We start from the raw sequence: 18,249 nt of genomic DNA on the forward strand, positions 1-18,249 counted from the left end.
AATAATCACACTAATTACATTATCAATGGTTTTAAAATGTTTGAATATCATAATGTAGCCTATATTTTTTCTAATTCATAGAAATTTCATTTTCTAACACATTCAACAAAATCCCCATAAATAGACATATATTACCTGTTTGACACAGAGAAAGAATTAGGCTAAATGCCTTATTAAATTGCTTAAATAAAGGAAGTTTTATTAATGATAAATCTTAGTAAACACATACGCCACTTGTACTGATACTACCATCGAAATAGCAACATCAACACTATTAATAATAATAATATTGAAAATAATAATAATATTTGGTATTTGTAGCTTTTTGCAGGATTTTGTTTTTCTAACCTGTAGCATGAGGATCGATGCATTCGATAATCCCTCCCAATCATGGATTTGAGAGGCAGTTTTTCGGTTATAGGTTATTCGGGCCTGTATCCCGGCATGGGCCCGGAAGTTGTTTGGGGTTTCAGGTAAAAGATCCCGGAGATGCTGCCTTCGCTAGAGAAAACAAACGGCGCTTCTGCTGTATAAATATTGCAATCACAGTCGATCGTCAGGTAAGAAAAAATAGTCACCGTGCAAAATCAATGGCAGTTATTCAAGGAGAGTGACATTAGGTCAGGTAACTATGTTCGGATTGGGAGGGTTTACACGGCTAGACTCATCTGTCGAGTGCTGGGTGCCATAGCAACGCCAGCGGGCTCTCAGGAAACAGAATTCTGCTTTAGTTTGTCACGTCTAAAGATCGACTGTATTTCGCGACCGGAGGCTGCCGATCGGATTGCGTTTTCAGCAACACTTGTTCTTTCGTTTGTGAGTTAGTTTAGCGACGTCTTTGGCTTATTGTGAGCTGTCACGTCTCGTTAGCTGGTTAGCAGCGGTGGCTAGCTAGTGTTGCTCCAGACAGACCGGATTGACATGATTCTGCGTGCTGTCAGTCCTCCTCTACAGCACGATGGTGTATGTAAAGTTACTAAACATACGAGAGCTCGTGTTCTCGTCGTCAGGCGTTGTTTTCTGGTGTGACTGCAGACAGACAGGGCTGTTTCGATTATTGCGTTAATTAGACTCATTGACAGCTTCATGAGATCTGCCTGTTGCAGCTGTGAATGGTTTAACGTTATGTCTCATACGACACAATGAGGTCTTACATATCTGAAGGCCTGTTTGTTATTAGATCATGTAGCATCCATAAAGCCGATATAACATAACTCGACTCTGTAAGAGTCCATATTTATTATTTATATGAGTCCATATTTATTCATGGCTTGAAAGAACTGAAAAGAAAGCAGTTTGTCATCTCATGGGATAATAGCATCTATGAGCACCTGCTCTTTGTGACATCGGAATGTGTTTAAATTATGTGTTTTTTTAATCTGTGATCAATTTTGAGCCATATTATTAACCATGAAAAATTCATAAATTAGGCTATAGAATTATGATCTGAAGTCATTCAGAAGGAGTTTTTAATCTGGTTCCAAAGTGTATTATAATGCATAAACAAAATATTTTCACTTTAAATATTCGTGGATTAACACAATCTGTGTAAAAAGAAATGTTGAAGACTTAGTGTTGGTAAAAGTGTCACTTTTCCTGTTTAGTTCAAACACCTTGTGCATTATTTTGCTGTTAGTAAATGTATTATGTCTGTTTATATCTAATTTTAGTTTGTGTAGCCTATTTCATCATTTTCTGTTGTGAATGGAGCAGTCAAAATGAGTCAACTTTTCAAATTAATTAAACAAATTAATTTATTCCCTCTTACGTTATGTTGTTTAGGAAAGTGCAACGGTGGTTTTTGTTGTCATTTAGTTTAGTTTTTTTTACATACAATAGCCATTGTTCCACAAGTAGTCTTTAGCCCTACTATTTCCTATCATCTAGAACTGTATGTGTGAGGGGGTAAACCTTAACCAATATCAACGATTTTGGGGATACATTTGATCTATAGATGTCCAGAAAACACGCTGAAAGGATGAAACTGCTTCTTCATATGCAAGTCAGATGTGACCACAGATGAGTCAAATAGTTATTTGTATAAAAACGAATTATGTAATTTTAATATGTGCTGCATTTAAAGCCTATTTCCAATACCAAAGCGATAATATGTGGAAATTTCTGAGTAATAGCAAATCATAACAACCCCTGCATTTAGCTTAGTATCATCATTGCTTTAGATGTCAGCCTGTGTTCTGATAGGTCACAAGATAAAGGGAGGGCAGTTTCTTGCACACTGCGCTCTTCATTTAAGACCAGAATTCTATAGAATGGACACTCAATTCAGCTGCTGAGTTAGAAATGAGATCTTGACCAGTGTGTATATCAATTATTCAGCTACTTAAACCGTGCAACCACACAGGAAAGGGAGAAATAACAAACTGCAAGTGAACTACCAAGTTTCTTTTTTCACCTGAAATCAGATGAGCCAAATATATATGATTTAATGTTTTTTGATTGCACTGTATTATTGTAAAATGTACCAATGCATATCTTTAAAAACTTGCTTTCCTATTTGTTGGCTATGATGAAATTGTAAGTTGGTAAAACAAATATTTGTGTATGATTTCTTGGTACAGGCAGCTGCTGTGATGATGAATGCTGACGATTGCAATGGCCGTTCGTACATGTCAGGTCAGGTATCTTTTTAAGTTATTTTCATAGATATGCATGTAGCTAAATATAGTGGGTTCCAAATGTCAATGACCACACTGAGATCTGGGACATTTTTTATATATATCCACTGCTGTGATCCTCATGAAAGAATCCAGTAAACATATAATTTTAAACATATTTTATTGAATTGTGCTGGTTTAAATTCTCTTAGGAAATTATATTACTCAACAAACTCTTTTGAAGAAATTTTTCTTAAAGAGTTTTTATTCAAAGCAAACTTTAAAATACTTATTTAGGTTATTTTTTGTTTTATTTTATTTTTCTATATTTTAAACACATTGAATTAAAAAAAAATCCTGAGACTTTCTAAAAAAATGAATTCCAATGAAACTTTTCACTCAAACTGTTATGCCGATAATATAATTTCTAGTGGAAATTTGGCATGAAATAAGAAAAAATACAAAGGTGTATTTTAAGCCCCATTGTGCTTGTACATGTTTTCAGGTAGTGGAGATTCTTCAACAGAGCGGGAGTTTTTTGCAGGGTTGAGAGGTCCCACCGTGAGCACACCAAACAGTCAACAGTCCTCACCCAGTCGCTCACTCAGTGGTCAGTGTCTGTCCATTAAACGCACTTTAACATCTTAGTTTGAACAAGTTCTGCTTTGGCTAAAAGCATCTGCCAAGTGAATAAATGTATAACTTTATCTCCATGCCCAGCTAACTCCATCAAGGTGGAGCTCTACAGTGACGAGGAGGCAGGTGGTGCTCCGCTGGCGGAAAGGAGAGTCGGGGAGAAGAATGAAGGATGGAAAGATGAAAAGGGCGAGTTGGCTGAAGATGGTGGAGTGGAGATGGTCGGAGGTACACGAGGACAGGCTGGGAGTGGCTGTGGAGAGATGGCCAGCTCTGAGCCCGCATCCCCTGGTCCCATTCGGCTGCCCAATGGGAAACTGAAATGTGATATATGTGGGATGATCTGCATTGGACCCAATGTTCTAATGGTGCATAAACGCAGCCATACAGGTAAGTGCTTTTTCACTGACCCTTGACAAAAAAAAAGACCAAATATATTAAAAAAAATGTCAGTTTGAAGATATGTGCTGCTGTTTTTTTGCGCCGGTGGGAAAACTGGTAGTCTTGGTCTCGGTAGGTGAGCGGCCATTCCAATGTAACCAGTGTGGGGCCTCCTTCACTCAGAAGGGCAACTTGCTGCGTCATATCAAGCTCCACTCTGGCGAAAAGCCCTTCAAATGTCCCTTTTGTAACTACGCCTGTCGCCGCCGTGACGCCCTGACAGGACACCTCCGCACCCACTCCGGTGAGCCTTTGTGGTTTGAGAGAGGCCATTTGCGAGAAATAAAGAGAAGGAAGGAGAGAGAACTTTGTGGCTGGAAAATAAATGGACGGAAAAGTGTGTGGGATGGAAAAAGCCATTTTGATTTGCCACTGAGCATAAATGAATAGTCAAGGTCATGTAACCTACTTCTCTTTTAATGTAAGTGGTGATTATTTTTGCTGCCTAGAATTTCCTTTTAAACCTGTTGCTCTACTAGAGCTTGTGCAAGCAGACTAATAAGTGTGAATAAGACATCATTGATCGGTTATATAATCACGTTTTTTAGTCAAACGAAATGCAGCGGTCTAGTATGACATTTAGAGTATTATGAAAACAGGAAATCCTGCTTGTGTTTTTGAATGATGAAGAGCATTCACCTGTAGTGCCTAAGGTCCTTTGAATGAGAATATTGCAGATATTCAGAGAAATCACTTGATAGAATAATGAATTTCTCTGAAATGACGCACATCTCTAAAGCTAAATGGACAGATGTGGTCTGTAGTTTTTTCCTCTTCTGTTAACGTCATAGATGAGCAGCGTCATTTCGTTTTTGGGGAAATTGTGACAAGGGAAATTCTGTGGTCTGACGAATCCTGTACCAGTAATTAGAGTATTCTAATGTAATTATATTGGAAATATATTATATATCATAATATATTATTATTTATATTTATATATAATATACACTGCCCGGCCAAAATAGGTTGCTGTTTAGATTTAAATAGGCAAATGCTTAAGAGTCTATGAATGGATCATTATTGCAGTGATTATTATGTTTATAGCGTGTTATATGTTTGTCAACAGTTCTTCTGACCCTGATTGATGGAGTAGCTTTTCATTTCTTAAACAACCATGTAGGAAGACACATCATGGCCATATTCCAAGATGATAAAGTGACAAGATGCATCAGGCTCAAATTGTGAAAGAATGGTTGGGAGGGAGCATGAAGAATCATTTTCACACATGAATTGGCACCTCCAGACCTTAAATTCATTTATGTGCTGGAGTCGACTTTACAGAGTGCTGGACACTCTTGCTTTGTCAATACAAGATCATGACCAAAAATAGATGAACCTCGTGATGAAAATGGATGTTGTGGTGTAATTTCCATCAATTAGGGTTAAAAGAACTGTTGCCAAACATATAACATGCTAGATGATCTTGGCAATAATGAAGCATTTCCCTATTTTTTTTGGCCAGGCAGTGTATTATTTAATAACTTTACAGGGTAACACCTTAAATTATCCACAGCATCAATACTGTGTTATTGATGTTTGTTTACATAACACATAAGCTGTGTGAAATGCATTCATATTCTCCCTCCGCGTTATTTCAGTGTCCTCCCCTACAGTAGGGAAGCCCTACAAGTGCAGTTACTGTGGCCGCAGCTACAAGCAGCAGAGCACCCTGGAGGAGCACCGTGAGCGCTGCCACAGCTACCTACAGAGTCTGGACCACCAGCCTGCTCATAACACACAGCCTGCGCACGGTAATGCCATATTTACTAACACAAATGCTTGGGAGGTCAAAACTAGCAGTACTTTGGATATCAAGTTGACACTAAATTGGATGATTTTAATGGACGTCTTTCTGCAGTTACTTACTTTATTCGTCCCAAGTGCTGCCTGACAGGAGGCTGCTTTTGAAAGCTCACCAGTGTTGTTATGTGCATGCTCTGTGAAGATCACAGCTGGTGATGTAGCTGCGCACTTGAACGGTCCAAAGCACTTCTTGATTAAAATACATGCCTTAGAGAGGTATTATTGTAAACACAGAGAATCTAAACAGGTGCTTGTGTGTAAAAATATGACTGTGCTGTAGGCCTTGCAGTATGAGCTAAAATGTAACCTAATATAACCTAACCTTATGTTGTTAATATGCTGAATTTTATTCTTAATTTAAATAACCTGCTGCTCAGTCAAACTCTGAGAGCATTGAATCAATATTAATGTACATAACTAAATCATATATTTAAGACTCTGCAATAATAATTATTTTAGTAATTAATTTACATTAGACTACTTGTGATTTTCTTTTCTTTTTTACTCTTATTAATAAAAGTGTACACTGCCGTTCAAAAGTTTGGTGTCGGTACAATTTGTTTAGTTTTTTTTACAGAAAATAATTTTTACTCAGAAAATACATTAAATTTATCAAAAGTGACAGTAAAGACATTTTTATATATTGTTAGACAATTTCAAATAAACACTGTTCTTTTGAACTTTTTATTCATCAAAAAATCCTGAAAATAATACTAAGAAGAAGAAATGTTACTTGAGCAACAAATCAGCATATTATTCATGTGACACTGAAGACTGAATTAATGACTTTCAGCTTTGCCATCACAGGATTAAACTGTACATTAAAATTGATCAGTTATTTTAAATTGTAATAGTATTTCACAATACTAATTTTATTTAAAAAAAATATCAAATAAATGCAGCCTTGGTGAGAGATTTTTTTCAAAAACTGACCACAAAACTTTCGAACGATAATTAATATAGTTTCAATACCATATTAAATGCTGTGGTATCAAAATTGGTGTGATATACTCAAACACACACCATTCAAAATAATAATCATTCTTCTGCGTGTGAATTGTCTTCAGGTGAAGAGTCCCATAATGTGGAGATGATGTCTGAACCACTGATCCAGTCCTCCTCAGAAAAGATGACCTTCATTGATCGGCTGGCCAATAGCATCACCAAGAGGAAGAGATCTACACCCCAGAAGTTTCTGGGTAGGCCCATTTCTTTGAATACCTATGCAGAACAGTGATACCTGAGTTGTGAGCTTGTGAACTGTATGCAGCGAGTGATAAACATGCAAAATAATTTAATTTGTCTGTTTAATGATTGGTTGTCAATGTGACAACGTGTTGTTCAAGATATGTATAATCTATTGTTCAAAAGTTTCGGTTCTGTAAGTGTTTTTTTACAAAATGTTTTTGAAAAAAGGCTCTTATGGTCATAAAGGGAATATTATTACAATTTTAAATAAATATTTTCTATTTTAAAATAGTTAAATAGGCGAAGCTGAATTTTCAGCATCATTGCTCCAGTTTTCAGTGTCACATGATCCTTCAGAAATCAGCCTAATATGCTGATTTGGTGCTCAAGAAACCTTTACTATTATTATCAATGTTGAAAACAATTGTGTTGCTTTTTTCTTTTCTTTTTTTGTGGAAACTGTGATACTTTTCTTTAAAGTCAGGATTCTTATACAGGAAGTTCAAAATTCAAAAGTCTCTTGTAACATTAGAAATGTCTTTACTGTCACTTTTGATCAATGCAATGTATAAAAGTATTCATTTCTTTTAAAATAACCGAACCTCTGAACGGTAGTGTATATATTTGTATTACTTTTTAAAATATAATATTTTAAATAATATATTTTAAAAAATCTCAATTTGCAATTTGCTGAGTTTCAGAGTTTTGTTTCTATAAATTAGATTTAGAAATAGTATAGTAACAATATTATTGGTTATTGCGTAGATGCAAAAACAGAATCATTTCAGTGCAATCTAATGATCATTATGATTATGATGCTTCCTGGCTTTCTAGGTGAAAAGCACATGCGACTGAATATATCCGAAGCACCTTATGAACTCGACCCCAATCCTGATAAAGAAGGGGACATGTTGCTGTCGCACCCCGAGGGTGACCCCGCTGCTTTAGCAGGCATGGGAGGGCGTTTCCTTCGGGGGCCGAGAGGAGGCAGCAACGATGTGGATCCTTCCCGGTCGCTGCGCATGCCCCCCCACTCCACCTGCATCTCAGAGTTCACCCCAGTCATCAGCTCCGTCTACCCTCATATAACCTCTCTAGGGCAGCGTCTAAACTGTGCAGGGGGCATCTCCATGGGCCTGGCCGGGAGGGAGGCCGGCGAGGGTCACGAAGATGCACCTTCCACCCGCAGCCACGCCGCCTCGCCGAGCAACGGTTACCAAGATTCGACAGACACTGAGAGCATGGCGGAGGAGCAGTGCGTCATCACCTCGGTGCCACCGGGAAACTTGAACCACCGTGGGCGCGAGCGGCACAGTCCTAGTCACGCCAAAGAAACGGACATGGAGGGGGACAGGGAGAAAGGGATCCCTGGGGGTTTACCGACCAAGGCGAGCCCGCGCTCCCCGCTGACGAGGGAAGCCATGCAGGTGGTGGACGGGGAAGGGCGGCCGGTGCGCTCCTTCCGCTGCGAGCACTGTCGCATTTTCTTCCTGGACCATGTCATGTTTACCATCCACATGGGCTGCCACGGCTTCCGCCAGCCCTTCGAGTGCAACATCTGCGGCCACCGCAGCCAGGACCGCTACGAGTTCTCCTCGCACATTGTCCGCGGGGAGCACCAGGTGGGCTGAGGTCAAGACTGGGGGGGAGATGTACAGAGCGTTGTATGCTGCTTTGAGATGGCGTCATGGCGTCTAGTTCGGTCTGCACCAGATTGGGGCACATTAGCACTTGCTTTTATAATTAGCGGACATCAGATTTTCCGTCGAAGGCTAATCGCTTAGGTACGAGCATAAAACGTGCAATTGCATATCCTCCGATTGCACTCCTACACCAAGTCATTCATCGCAAGAAGCAGCTGTTTTGCTTTAGAAGTGCCTTACTTCGGTGGGGTTTATTTTTTATCAGTTGGGAAGAGAAATTCGAGATGTGAGATTAGGTCTATACCCATCTGTTTGGTGGCGTTTACATAGAGTCTGCCTCTTGAAGAGAGAAAGACACTGAATTGCTTAGACGTCCAAAGTCTGGACTGTTTCATCCAGAGTGGTTTTCCAAAGTTTCTGAGCCTGTTAAACAAGAAATCTATGCCTAAGAGTATTCACACTAACTTTGTGCTCTTTTAGGATACCTCGGTGGGACTGTTGAAATTAGGCGACTCAGGGAGGACACTGCTGACAGAGAGGGAATGGAGAGCAAGCAGCGTGAATTGCAAAATTGAGGCTGGAGTATTGGTATGTTAGCCATATAAGGAGCACAGACACATATTGCCTTAATCGTTGCTTTATATGAACCCTGTACGAGTTAGTTTTAGAATTGCACATGGTTTTTAATGCTGGACCATTCCGTAGGTACAATGCAGCCTGAATTCGGGTAACTTCGAAACAAAGATGATACGTCACTCTTGGGTCAGATAGGATTGTGGTTAGGCTAAGGCTCGGATAATTTTATTGCTTTCTAAAATGTATGTTAATGTTTTATTTAAGAAAGGAAATGAACTTGAAACATTTGCCTTAGTTTTTGAGTCTACAACCTCTGTCCAGAAAAGAAAAAAAAAGTTGATTTCCTTGTGCCTCAGATCTTGATTGTCGTTCCAACTTTATCTCAACCTCACTTAAGTGGCGATAAAGATTTTGCCTATCAAATCTATTGAGGTTTTTTTAAATAGTTTTTGTAGTACGAAGTCCCCGCCATCCATCCTCTGCCATGCTGCGAACACAGTGAGCCACATTATGTTTTTTAGATGCGGAAACGAAGCCTTAATATTCTGGTGCAGACCAAACACAGACCTATGTTGCATTCCGTGAATTTGAAGACGAGTGAAGGGGAAGGGTTTTTACCTCAAAAGGAGGATTGCACTTTTTCTAATTCTGCTTAAATGTGAGTGTTTTTGCTGGGGCTGTTGGGAGGGTTTCGGACAGGCGGGGCGGCACCGGGCGGGAGGGGGATTTTATTCAAAGGCTTTAGGGGAGCAGACACAGTAATGACTGGTAACTGAGCTTTGAAACATATTCTTTTGTTTTCTGAAATTGCTCTATTGCACTGATTTCTGATAAAAATGCTATTTAGAGAAAACAAGAAACAATTTGATACAAGAACACGTTGGTTATAAAGACCAGATGAACAGTGTGGTGTTTTTAAAAACAATTCTATAAAGGCTATTTTCCTAATCATAAAAGGGGTCACGGTCATTTAAGGATTCAGAACTGAACATTTTCTCCTTGTGTTGTAAAATTTGGTGCTTGGATGTTTGTGTGACTTCTGCCCTTGATATTGGACTTGTATCCTGTACGCTTGTCCTGTGTGGTCATGTCCCATATGAGTTCATGCATACGGTACTCTCGATCCCCACTGAGTACAAACTGCTGCTTGAATTTGAAGGAAAGGACTGAAATATTGTTGTAGAGTTACGTACCGTCCTGCCAAGATATATTGTGGCCTGTTTTATCAGCGGATCTCACTTGCACAAACTGAAACGAAACTAAAGCACCAATGAGAGAATTTTGGAGAATCTCAAAGAGTTGTTTTGTTTGATTGCTTGTACATCTTTATGTGACGTGGGCTGTGGTTAAGGGTACTTGGATGTTGTAGCATGTGTGTATCACTTGACCTGGGAGGTGGTCAGCTGTTTCCAAAACTTGCTTGTGTGTAATCCACTGACCCTACATCTTTTCAGTTACTTTTACAACATTTGTAGGCCTCTTAATACGTATGCTTGGATTCACTCCAGTGCAAGCCTACGGAGTACAGTATGAATGGAAGAAGAAGTGAAATTCAGTATTTACAAAGGTTAAGTCAGTGACTTTGCACCCTTCATAGACTTTAATTTTTTTTTCTGCTGACATAAATTTATTTACTTGAAATTATGGCAAAAACCATATATGACACTTAATGCACTTATCGGTCAAAAAGAAATTATTTAATGAATTCTACCGAGTGTGTGTGAATGAGAGAGTTTGCATGTGTACTCGTTTGTTTGCTGGGGTTCTGCAACTGTTCTGCTTGTGAAATACTAGCTGCAATTTTCCCGATTTCCTCTAAACCAAACCAGGCTCTTTTCTGCACCATTTCATATTTCTTATCCCCAAGGTGTGTGAACTCAATATTTTTAAACGAACTGTGAAGCAACCATAACGAGCAGCAACCGAGAAAGAGAGACCTAGCATTTTGGGGAGGCAGGGATCAAACTCTCTGTCATTCTTGGGCTTTATCCCTGGGTTCAATGTTTTTAAATATTTTGTGAGAAAAAAAATGTATATGACAAAGAAAAACTCTTTACCTCAAATTTGTTAAAATATAAAAAACTGCCTCATGTTCTATAAAAAGGTGTGTTGGTTTCAAGAGGTATTGTTTATTTGATCTTGTTTTTAAAGAGTGTAACCCAACTTTAAGTTGAAGTAATTTTTCATGTCCAATAAAGTAATATTTGTTGTAACTTCTGTCCGCTTACAACTCTAAACACTTGTTCTCTAGTTTCCCTAATTCATGTCCAGTCTTGATCGAGTCAACAAATAATCTGTCTATGAATTGTTTCTCTACAGGTTCAATATGTGGTCAAGGTGGACATTTAAAGTGACTGCTCACCATCTTTAACTGCATTTTTGTAGTGCACTTAAATAGTTGTGCAGTGTGACGGATGAATTTGAAAAAGAACAAATATTCGATGTGATCTCTAAACTAATATAAGGACAAAATGAAATAAAAACAATTTTAGAAATAATTTAGTATAGCATGTACTATAAACTATTTAAGGCATTTTTTCCTCAGTTCAGCCAACTTGTTTCAGTGCAGTATTATTTCAGTATTACTATATTATAGTATTTATTAATATTTTGAATTACCTTTTGTAGTTTAACAATTTTTAATATTGTTTTTTAGTATTGTTGTAGTTTTTAGTTTTAGTAATTGTAACTCTAGATTCTAGTAACCGTTAGATTCTCATCAAATTGTTTTTTTTATGATAATGCGGTTTCAATTCTATTGTAAAAAATATTGCAAGACTTTGCTTACATTGAGCAATGTATTTTACAGCATTTATTAATTTTTATTAAAAACAATTTTTCATGATAGTTCAGAGCATTCATTAATGTTAACAGATACATTTGATTTTAAAATGGTTAGTGGTTAATAAATGTTAAAATGACCATTTAGATTAATAAATCCTGTAGAAGTATTGTTAACTATAGAACTAATAGTGTTTTCCTATTGAAAATGGGTTTCAGTAAACTTAAGACCCACTCATGTTTTACACCATTTTTGCCTTAAATATAAAAACTTAAATTTAAGGTCTATTTTAAATGACTAACATCAAGCAGCTTTATTTTTCCCCAAATGACCTCTCAGAATACAACAAACAACCTCAAGAAAAAAACCTTCTTGTACACATTAGAGGACAGCAACATATTCCATTTTTGATTAAACAAAGACAAGAGAACATTTTAGGTTTAGTCATCTTTATTTCTTTACAGAAACATGTATGCAGATATCTCCAGATCACATTGGTTTTGGAGGGGGACGTGGGGGACCACCCTGAAAGAAAGAAATCATACAAATTAATATTGTATTGATCAGTGTTCTTATTGACAAAATAGTCAAAGAAGCCAATTTTTATGCATGTAATAGCTATTAAGCACAATAGGTATGCCTACTCCCTAATTTAAAATGGATATGGTTGCATCACTTACAGCGGGCCTGAAGCGTGGAGGAGGGGTACGGTCCTTCCTGGCCTCGCGAGAACGGTTCCTCACCACTTTGCTGTGGATGGCACAGCTGACACAGTAGTGCAGCTTCACATACAGTTTGGGCAAAACGTAGGCTGTAGGACGACAAAGAAACAAGTTCGATAAATGTTTTAACAAGCCCGTTTGTTCCCCTCCCTAAGAAGCCCAGTATCTTACTCACAGTCAAACACACTGGCTTCAGAGATGTCCCTTACAGCCGCAGCCTCCACAATATTTCTGATGACAAACTTCTTGATGGCTTTGTCCTTGGGCACACACCGGGCACAGTTTGTGCAGCGGATGGGCTGGACATGCCCACGTCCCTTCTTAGCACGACCGTTATTCCTCCTCTTCTTAGTCTAGGAGATGGAGAAATAAAGTTAGCACTGGTTTGCAAATGACAACCTTGAAATCATAATCTGTTAATGCACATTTACAAAACATTTAGTTTTATTAGTTAAAATGTAATTGTAATTGGTGGCTTTGCACTTGATACTTTATACAATTTAACAATTCTTATGTGTTTTGTAATGTGAATTTGATTTATAAACCGTCTGACTCTGTACACCTATAGTGCAAACAAGCACAGTAAATAAAATACTTTGCTGTAATTTGTGGAGAATAGGTAAATCAATCCAAATTAAGATACCAAGAATTAAGATACGGAATTTCTTAAAATACAGATAACGTTAGCTATTAACGGGGGTAAAAGCTTAACTCATCGGTTCAAGACAAGATAAAAGACTGTAATGCGTGTTTAGTGTAGCAGCTAACGTTACATGCGTGATACTTCAGGCGTAGAATAGTTAATGAATTATTATGATCAAAAACTATGAAAAACTGAGTGGTGTTTGGTTGTATACGGAGATATATTACTCCGAAATGTGAAACGAATGAGAAAACGCACTTGTCGCAATAATAACAGGATAAAAGACGGTGTTCATTCTGAACGATTGGTAAACTCACCATCTTGATTTAGAGAAGCATGAGAGAGGACCGGAAATACTTTTACGTCATTTATATAGTGCGCGCAGCAGCCGGACGTCTTTCGGTAATATAATAAAAGCCATTATTAATTTTAAAATAATTTAACATTATTTTCTTTATTATTATCTTAAACTTAAGCAAAAAAAGATTGTAAAAAATGAGTGTTTTACCATGTGTTTTCAGAAGTGTTTTGTAGTGTATTTTACCTGTGATATTTGCAGATAGATACGTAACGTTATAAAGACAGACGGTCTGCAACGTAAACTGGTGCCATTTAGTGGTTTACAGACGTAAAATAACCTGACTGAAAGAACAATACAGTTGATTTATTATCTTCTTGGTAAGTCCAAACAATGCAAAGTATAAATTCGTGTGCGTAGTACGTTTGTGGCCCATTAAGACTACCACTAGATGTCAGTAAAGGCTTTGTTATAGCACAGAGTAACGTTACCAAGTCTCTCACCTTAATGATTTTGCCAATGCTTAGATTTAGTCAGTGCAGATAAACCACTTAATAGCTAAACTAGTGGACAAGCACCGAATATTGAGAGATACCAAATATAGAAGTTTAAGAATCAGTCATTGAGACACTTACATTGATTGACCACTAATCTAAATGGACTGGTCCTTCTCAGTATCTATGTATGTTGGTTAGTGCTCAGTGCACAGTGGATTTCTTTATGAACACGTTTGCTGTTTAAAATACCAGTCATCGAAGATCAAACCACACCTCTGTATGTACCAGTGTTGTAATTTCTTCGGTGGATTTCTGAGATTATGGACAATGATTGACATTTGGCTGATGTCCTCTGGTTTGCCTCTGGAAGTGATTACAGAGTTGGGTTGTGGAGTGGAGCTCTGGTGAAGGGTGGGGGCAAAAGAGGGAGGTGTTCTTATGCAAGCAGCTCTCAGCATGCATGTGCAGTCTGGAAGAGTGAATGTGTAGTTCCTGCAGTTGACTGTCCCCTGTGTCACTGCACTTAGGGAGCTGTTGCCAAGTCTTTTTTACAGGGTCACTGATGGGAATTGAAAGGATAAAACTTGGGCCCACCTACGCAAAGGTGCATTCAATCAAATATACTCCCTCTCATTTTACTTTGACCTTGTAATATGGCATTTAAGATAGTCATTTCGGTGCTGGGACTTAGTCATACTTGAGGGAAAGTTTGCTGTGGCTATAATATTTGCATTGGTAAATTGAATTTGAGAATGGAAAGTGCCTGTCAGTGTGTGTGCAGAAGCTGAATAGTGTTTTAAGCTTTCATGAGACAGAGAAAAAAGGAGAGATGGTGACACAGGAATGTGTCAGTGTTCCTGTAACCACTATGCCCTTAAACTGCAGCAAATAAACATTCCTCCATTCATGTGTCAGAGCTGAACACTTGCCCACTGTTGCTGTAAAAACATAGGCAATAATTAAAACCAAAAACCCAATACTTTTTCCTTTGTCTTAAACAACATTTTTCGTCCAGTGGATTGCATTTCGACAATGTAACATTCATATATTTTTTTTTACCACCAAGACTGGATAGTATGGAAGTGTGCAAGACACTGCAGATTACTATATATATCATTTGCATCCACACAGGCAACTTTTGTGATGGCCATGCTGGAGGATTGTTAGCAATGTAGAATCCAGTTAAAACTTATGGAACTATTTGGGATACTTGATTCTGATTGGTCAATAGTGCCATCCAGCGGTCAGATATTTCCTAATATTTACCATTGTCTGTAGTAACACTGTATATATCAAACTACTTATCGGCTAACTGAAACCGTTTCTTTTTTGTCTGCTGTATTACACCATTTATTCTTGTTTTACAAAAATGCATCTGTTACTGATTTTTGTGAAAAAGACCTTTGAGATAATATACAGGTAAAATTATCAAATATTTTATGTCTATATATTTTTGGTAAGTAACAACATTGCAAACAACGTTGGACCCTTATTGACTTTCATTGTATGGACAAAGTTATGTTCTGAAGAAAAAAGTTATGCAATTTTGAATCAGGGCACATACAGTGGGGAAGTATTTGATACACTGCCGATTTTGCAGGTTTTCCAACTTACAAAGTATGTAGAAGTCTGTAATTTTTGTCATAGGTACTCTTCAACTGTGAGTGACAGAATCTAAAACAAAAATCCAGAAAATCACATTGTATGATTTTTAAGTAATTAATTAGCATTTTATTGCATGGCATAAGTATTTGATACATCAGAAAAGCAGAACTTAATATTTGGTACAGAAACCTTTGTTTGCAATTACAGAGATCATACGTTTCCTGTAGTTCTTGACCAGGTTTGCACACACTGCAGCAGGGATTTTGGCCCACTCCTCCATACAGACCTTCTCCAGATCCTTCAGGTTTCGGGGCTGTCGCTGGGCAATACGGACTTTCAGCTCCCTCCAAAGATTTTCTATTGGGTTCAGGTCTGGAGACTGGCTAGGCCACTCCAGGACCTTGAGATGCTTCTTACGGAGCCACTCCTTAGTTGCCCTGGCTGTGTGTTTTGGGTCGTTGTCATGCTGGAAGACCCAGCCACGACCCATCTTCAATGCTCTTACTGAGGGAAGGAGGTTGTTGGCCAAGATCTCGCGATACATGGCCCCATCCATCCTCCCTTTAATACGGTGCAGTCGTCCTGTCCCCTTTGCAGAAAAGCATCCCCAAATAATGATGTTTCCACCTCCATGCTTCACGGTTGGGATGGTGTTCTTGGGGTTGTACTCATCCTTCTTCATCCAAACACGGCGAGTGGAGTTTAGACCATAAAGCTCTATTTTTGTCTCATCAGACCACATGACCTTCTCCCATTCCTCCTCTGGATCATCCAGATGGTCATTGGCAAACTTCAGACGGGCCTGGACATGCGCTGGCTTGAGCAGAGGGACCTTGCGTGCGCTGCAGAATTTTAATCCATGGTGGCGTAGTGTGTTACTAATGGTTTTCTTTGAGACTGTGGTCCCAGCTCTCTTCAGATCATTGATCAGGTCCTGCCGTGTAGTTCTGGGCTGATCCCTCACCTTCCTCATGATAATTGATGCCCCACAAGGTGAGATCTTGCATGTTGCCCCAGACCGAGGGAGACTGACCGTCATTTTGAACTTCTTCCATTTTCTAATAATTGCGCCAATAGTTGTTGCCTTCTCACCAAGCTGCTTGCACAGCTCTCTGGTCTTGGCCATTGTGGAGAGGTTGGAGTCTGTTTGATTGAGTGTGTGGACAGGTGTCTTTTATACAGGTAACGAGTTCAAACAGGTGCAGTTAATACAGGTAATGAGTGGAGAACAGGAGGGCTTCTTAAAGAAAAACTAACAGGTCTGTGAGAGCCGGAATTCTTACTGGTTGGTAGGTGATCAAATACTTATGTTATGCAATAAAATGCAAATTAATTATTTATACAATGTGATTTTCTGGATTTTTGTTTTAGATTCCGTCTCTCACAGTTGAAGTGTACCTATGATAAAAATTACAGACCTCTACATGCTTTGTAAGTAGGAAAACCTGCAAAATCAGCAGTGTATCAAATACTTGTTCTCCCCACTGTAACTGATGAAGGAATCTTAATTTTGGGGTGAACTGACCCTTCAAGACTTTTTTCCCCCTGAGTCAACAGTAACAATTCACTTTTTTACAGTCATTGAAAAAATATGGCACCATTATATTTGAGCTTTATCTCTGTCATCATGTGGTTGCAGAAAGTGATTTAGCCTGGCTGAAAAACAGGCCTACTGAGAACCGCCCGTCGCCTCAATAGACTAAATCAAGAGGTCATGGTCCATTAGTGAGGGGGGTCGATATTGCCACCTAAATCATTACTACATCAGGCCTGTTCGCCCACACACACGCCAACGTACACACTTGCACAGACATACAGATATTATCATGCAGACTTGTACATTACACAGGCAGACTCCACTCACACATTGCTCAGTATTAGCCACAGATATCAGTCTAATAGTTTATACTTCCCACCCTCATTCCACAGACACATCCTCAGGAAATAAGTGGATTGAAGATTGTCACAGCTCCTATTTCTGTGGATATAGACTACTCATACACTAAATAATGTAATACTCTCTCTCTCTTTGACCTTTCATGTCAATCTCATACCCTCAGCTCTGTTAAAAGCAATGTTATGTGTCTCAACCTCTTGATTTGTGCATTTTCTATCATATGCTCAAATATTTTGTACTGAAACAGGAGGTTTGGACAGACATATCAAATATCTAAGTTACGTCACAGTCATCAAACATTATTTGGTATTTGGTATTTACCAATGTGCAATGTGCATGTGACCCAGAGTGCAAGATAAGTAATCAATTTTTTTATTTGTTTGTTTTTTCTATAAGAGCAGGAATGTACATTTTAAATGTGTATATACATAAATTTGGTCGATATTTATGAGTCCACTAGCATAGAACTGGCTTCCGGCTATCCGATATAAATGTATCCCTGCACATGATATGTAGGAAAAAAAGCTAATTAATAATTTGTTCCCTTGTATTAGGTAAATCTTGACCACGTTGAATAAATTCAATCCTTGTCTTACAATAAATCATTGAATTCTGAATTCTTAATCGTGGCCAAATGACATAATGGGCTCCATAGATATAGACTAAAAGCCACAAATCTCTTTGTAGATGGATATTTTGGATAATTTCATGTGTTTTTGTCCATACTATGAAAATCCACAGGGTCCAGTGTTGTTTTGGACCCCATGGACCCCATATTTCAAGATATCTTATTTTGTGTTTCACGGAAGAAGGAAAGTCATTCAGGTTTGAAGCGACATGAGGTCAAGTAAATGACGACACAATTTCGTTTTGAGGTGAACCATCCCTTTAAATTAAAGTTGT

At 38.4% G+C, this 18,249-nt stretch overlaps 2 protein-coding genes across 3 annotated transcripts; one reads left to right on the forward strand and one right to left on the reverse strand.

Annotated features, from left to right (window-relative positions):
• Positions 1–444: 444 nt before the first annotated feature.
• ikzf4 (IKAROS family zinc finger 4) lies at positions 445–11,130 on the forward strand. Of its 2 annotated transcripts, XM_084427354.1 has the most exons (9): positions 445–560; positions 2,580–2,634; positions 3,121–3,225; positions 3,336–3,641; positions 3,769–3,936; positions 5,291–5,443; positions 6,563–6,694; positions 7,518–8,305; positions 8,807–11,130. In XM_084427354.1, exons 2-9 carry the CDS (start codon positions 2,592–2,594, stop codon positions 8,921–8,923), a joined length of 1,812 nt encoding a protein of 603 aa, XP_084283480.1. In that variant the 5' UTR covers positions 445–560; positions 2,580–2,591; the 3' UTR covers positions 8,924–11,130. The 2 variants fall into 2 exon arrangements, with proteins under 2 accessions (XP_084283480.1, XP_084283481.1); XM_084427355.1 differs by lacking the exons at positions 445–560; positions 8,807–11,130 and adding an exon at positions 2,259–2,387 and having other exon boundaries at positions 2,584–2,634; positions 3,754–3,936; positions 7,518–8,440.
• A 986-nt stretch (positions 11,131–12,116) lies between these two features.
• On the reverse strand, positions 12,117–13,441 carry rps26 (ribosomal protein S26). The gene is made up of 4 exons (XM_084428141.1): positions 13,367–13,441; positions 12,582–12,759; positions 12,365–12,495; positions 12,117–12,209 (listed from the first exon to the last, which is right to left on the reverse strand). The coding sequence occupies exons 1-4, from the start codon at positions 13,367–13,369 to the stop codon at positions 12,174–12,176; spliced, it is 348 nt and encodes a 115-aa protein (XP_084284267.1). The 5' UTR covers positions 13,370–13,441; the 3' UTR covers positions 12,117–12,173.
• Positions 13,442–18,249: the final 4,808 nt, after the last annotated feature.

The sequence above is a fragment of the Rutilus rutilus genome (assembly GCF_951802725.1).
Source record: "Rutilus rutilus genome assembly, chromosome: 13".
Lineage (NCBI taxonomy): Eukaryota > Metazoa > Chordata > Actinopteri > Cypriniformes > Leuciscidae > Rutilus > Rutilus rutilus.

What these genes read in the sequence shown, in the direction of transcription:
- ikzf4 (XM_084427354.1), top strand. Translation starts at nt 2,592, where the DNA reads ATGATGAATGCTGACGATTGCAATGGCCGTTCGTACATGTCAG. An exon ending in ACCCAGTCGCTCACTCAGTG is followed by an intron (nt 3,226 to 3,335) that starts GTCAGTGTCTGT and finishes CTCCATGCCCAG; the next exon opens with CTAACTCCATCAAGGTGGAG. An exon ending in ACACCTCCGCACCCACTCCG is followed by an intron (nt 3,937 to 5,290) that starts GTGAGCCTTTGT and finishes GCGTTATTTCAG; the next exon opens with TGTCCTCCCCTACAGTAGGG.
- rps26 (XM_084428141.1), bottom strand. An exon ending in TGAAGCCAGTGTGTTTGACT is followed by an intron (nt 12,496 to 12,581) that starts GTGAGTAAGATA and finishes GTCGTCCTACAG; the next exon opens with CCTACGTTTTGCCCAAACTG. An exon ending in CTCCACGCTTCAGGCCCGCT is followed by an intron (nt 12,210 to 12,364) that starts GTAAGTGATGCA and finishes TCTTTCTTTCAG; the next exon opens with GGTGGTCCCCCACGTCCCCC.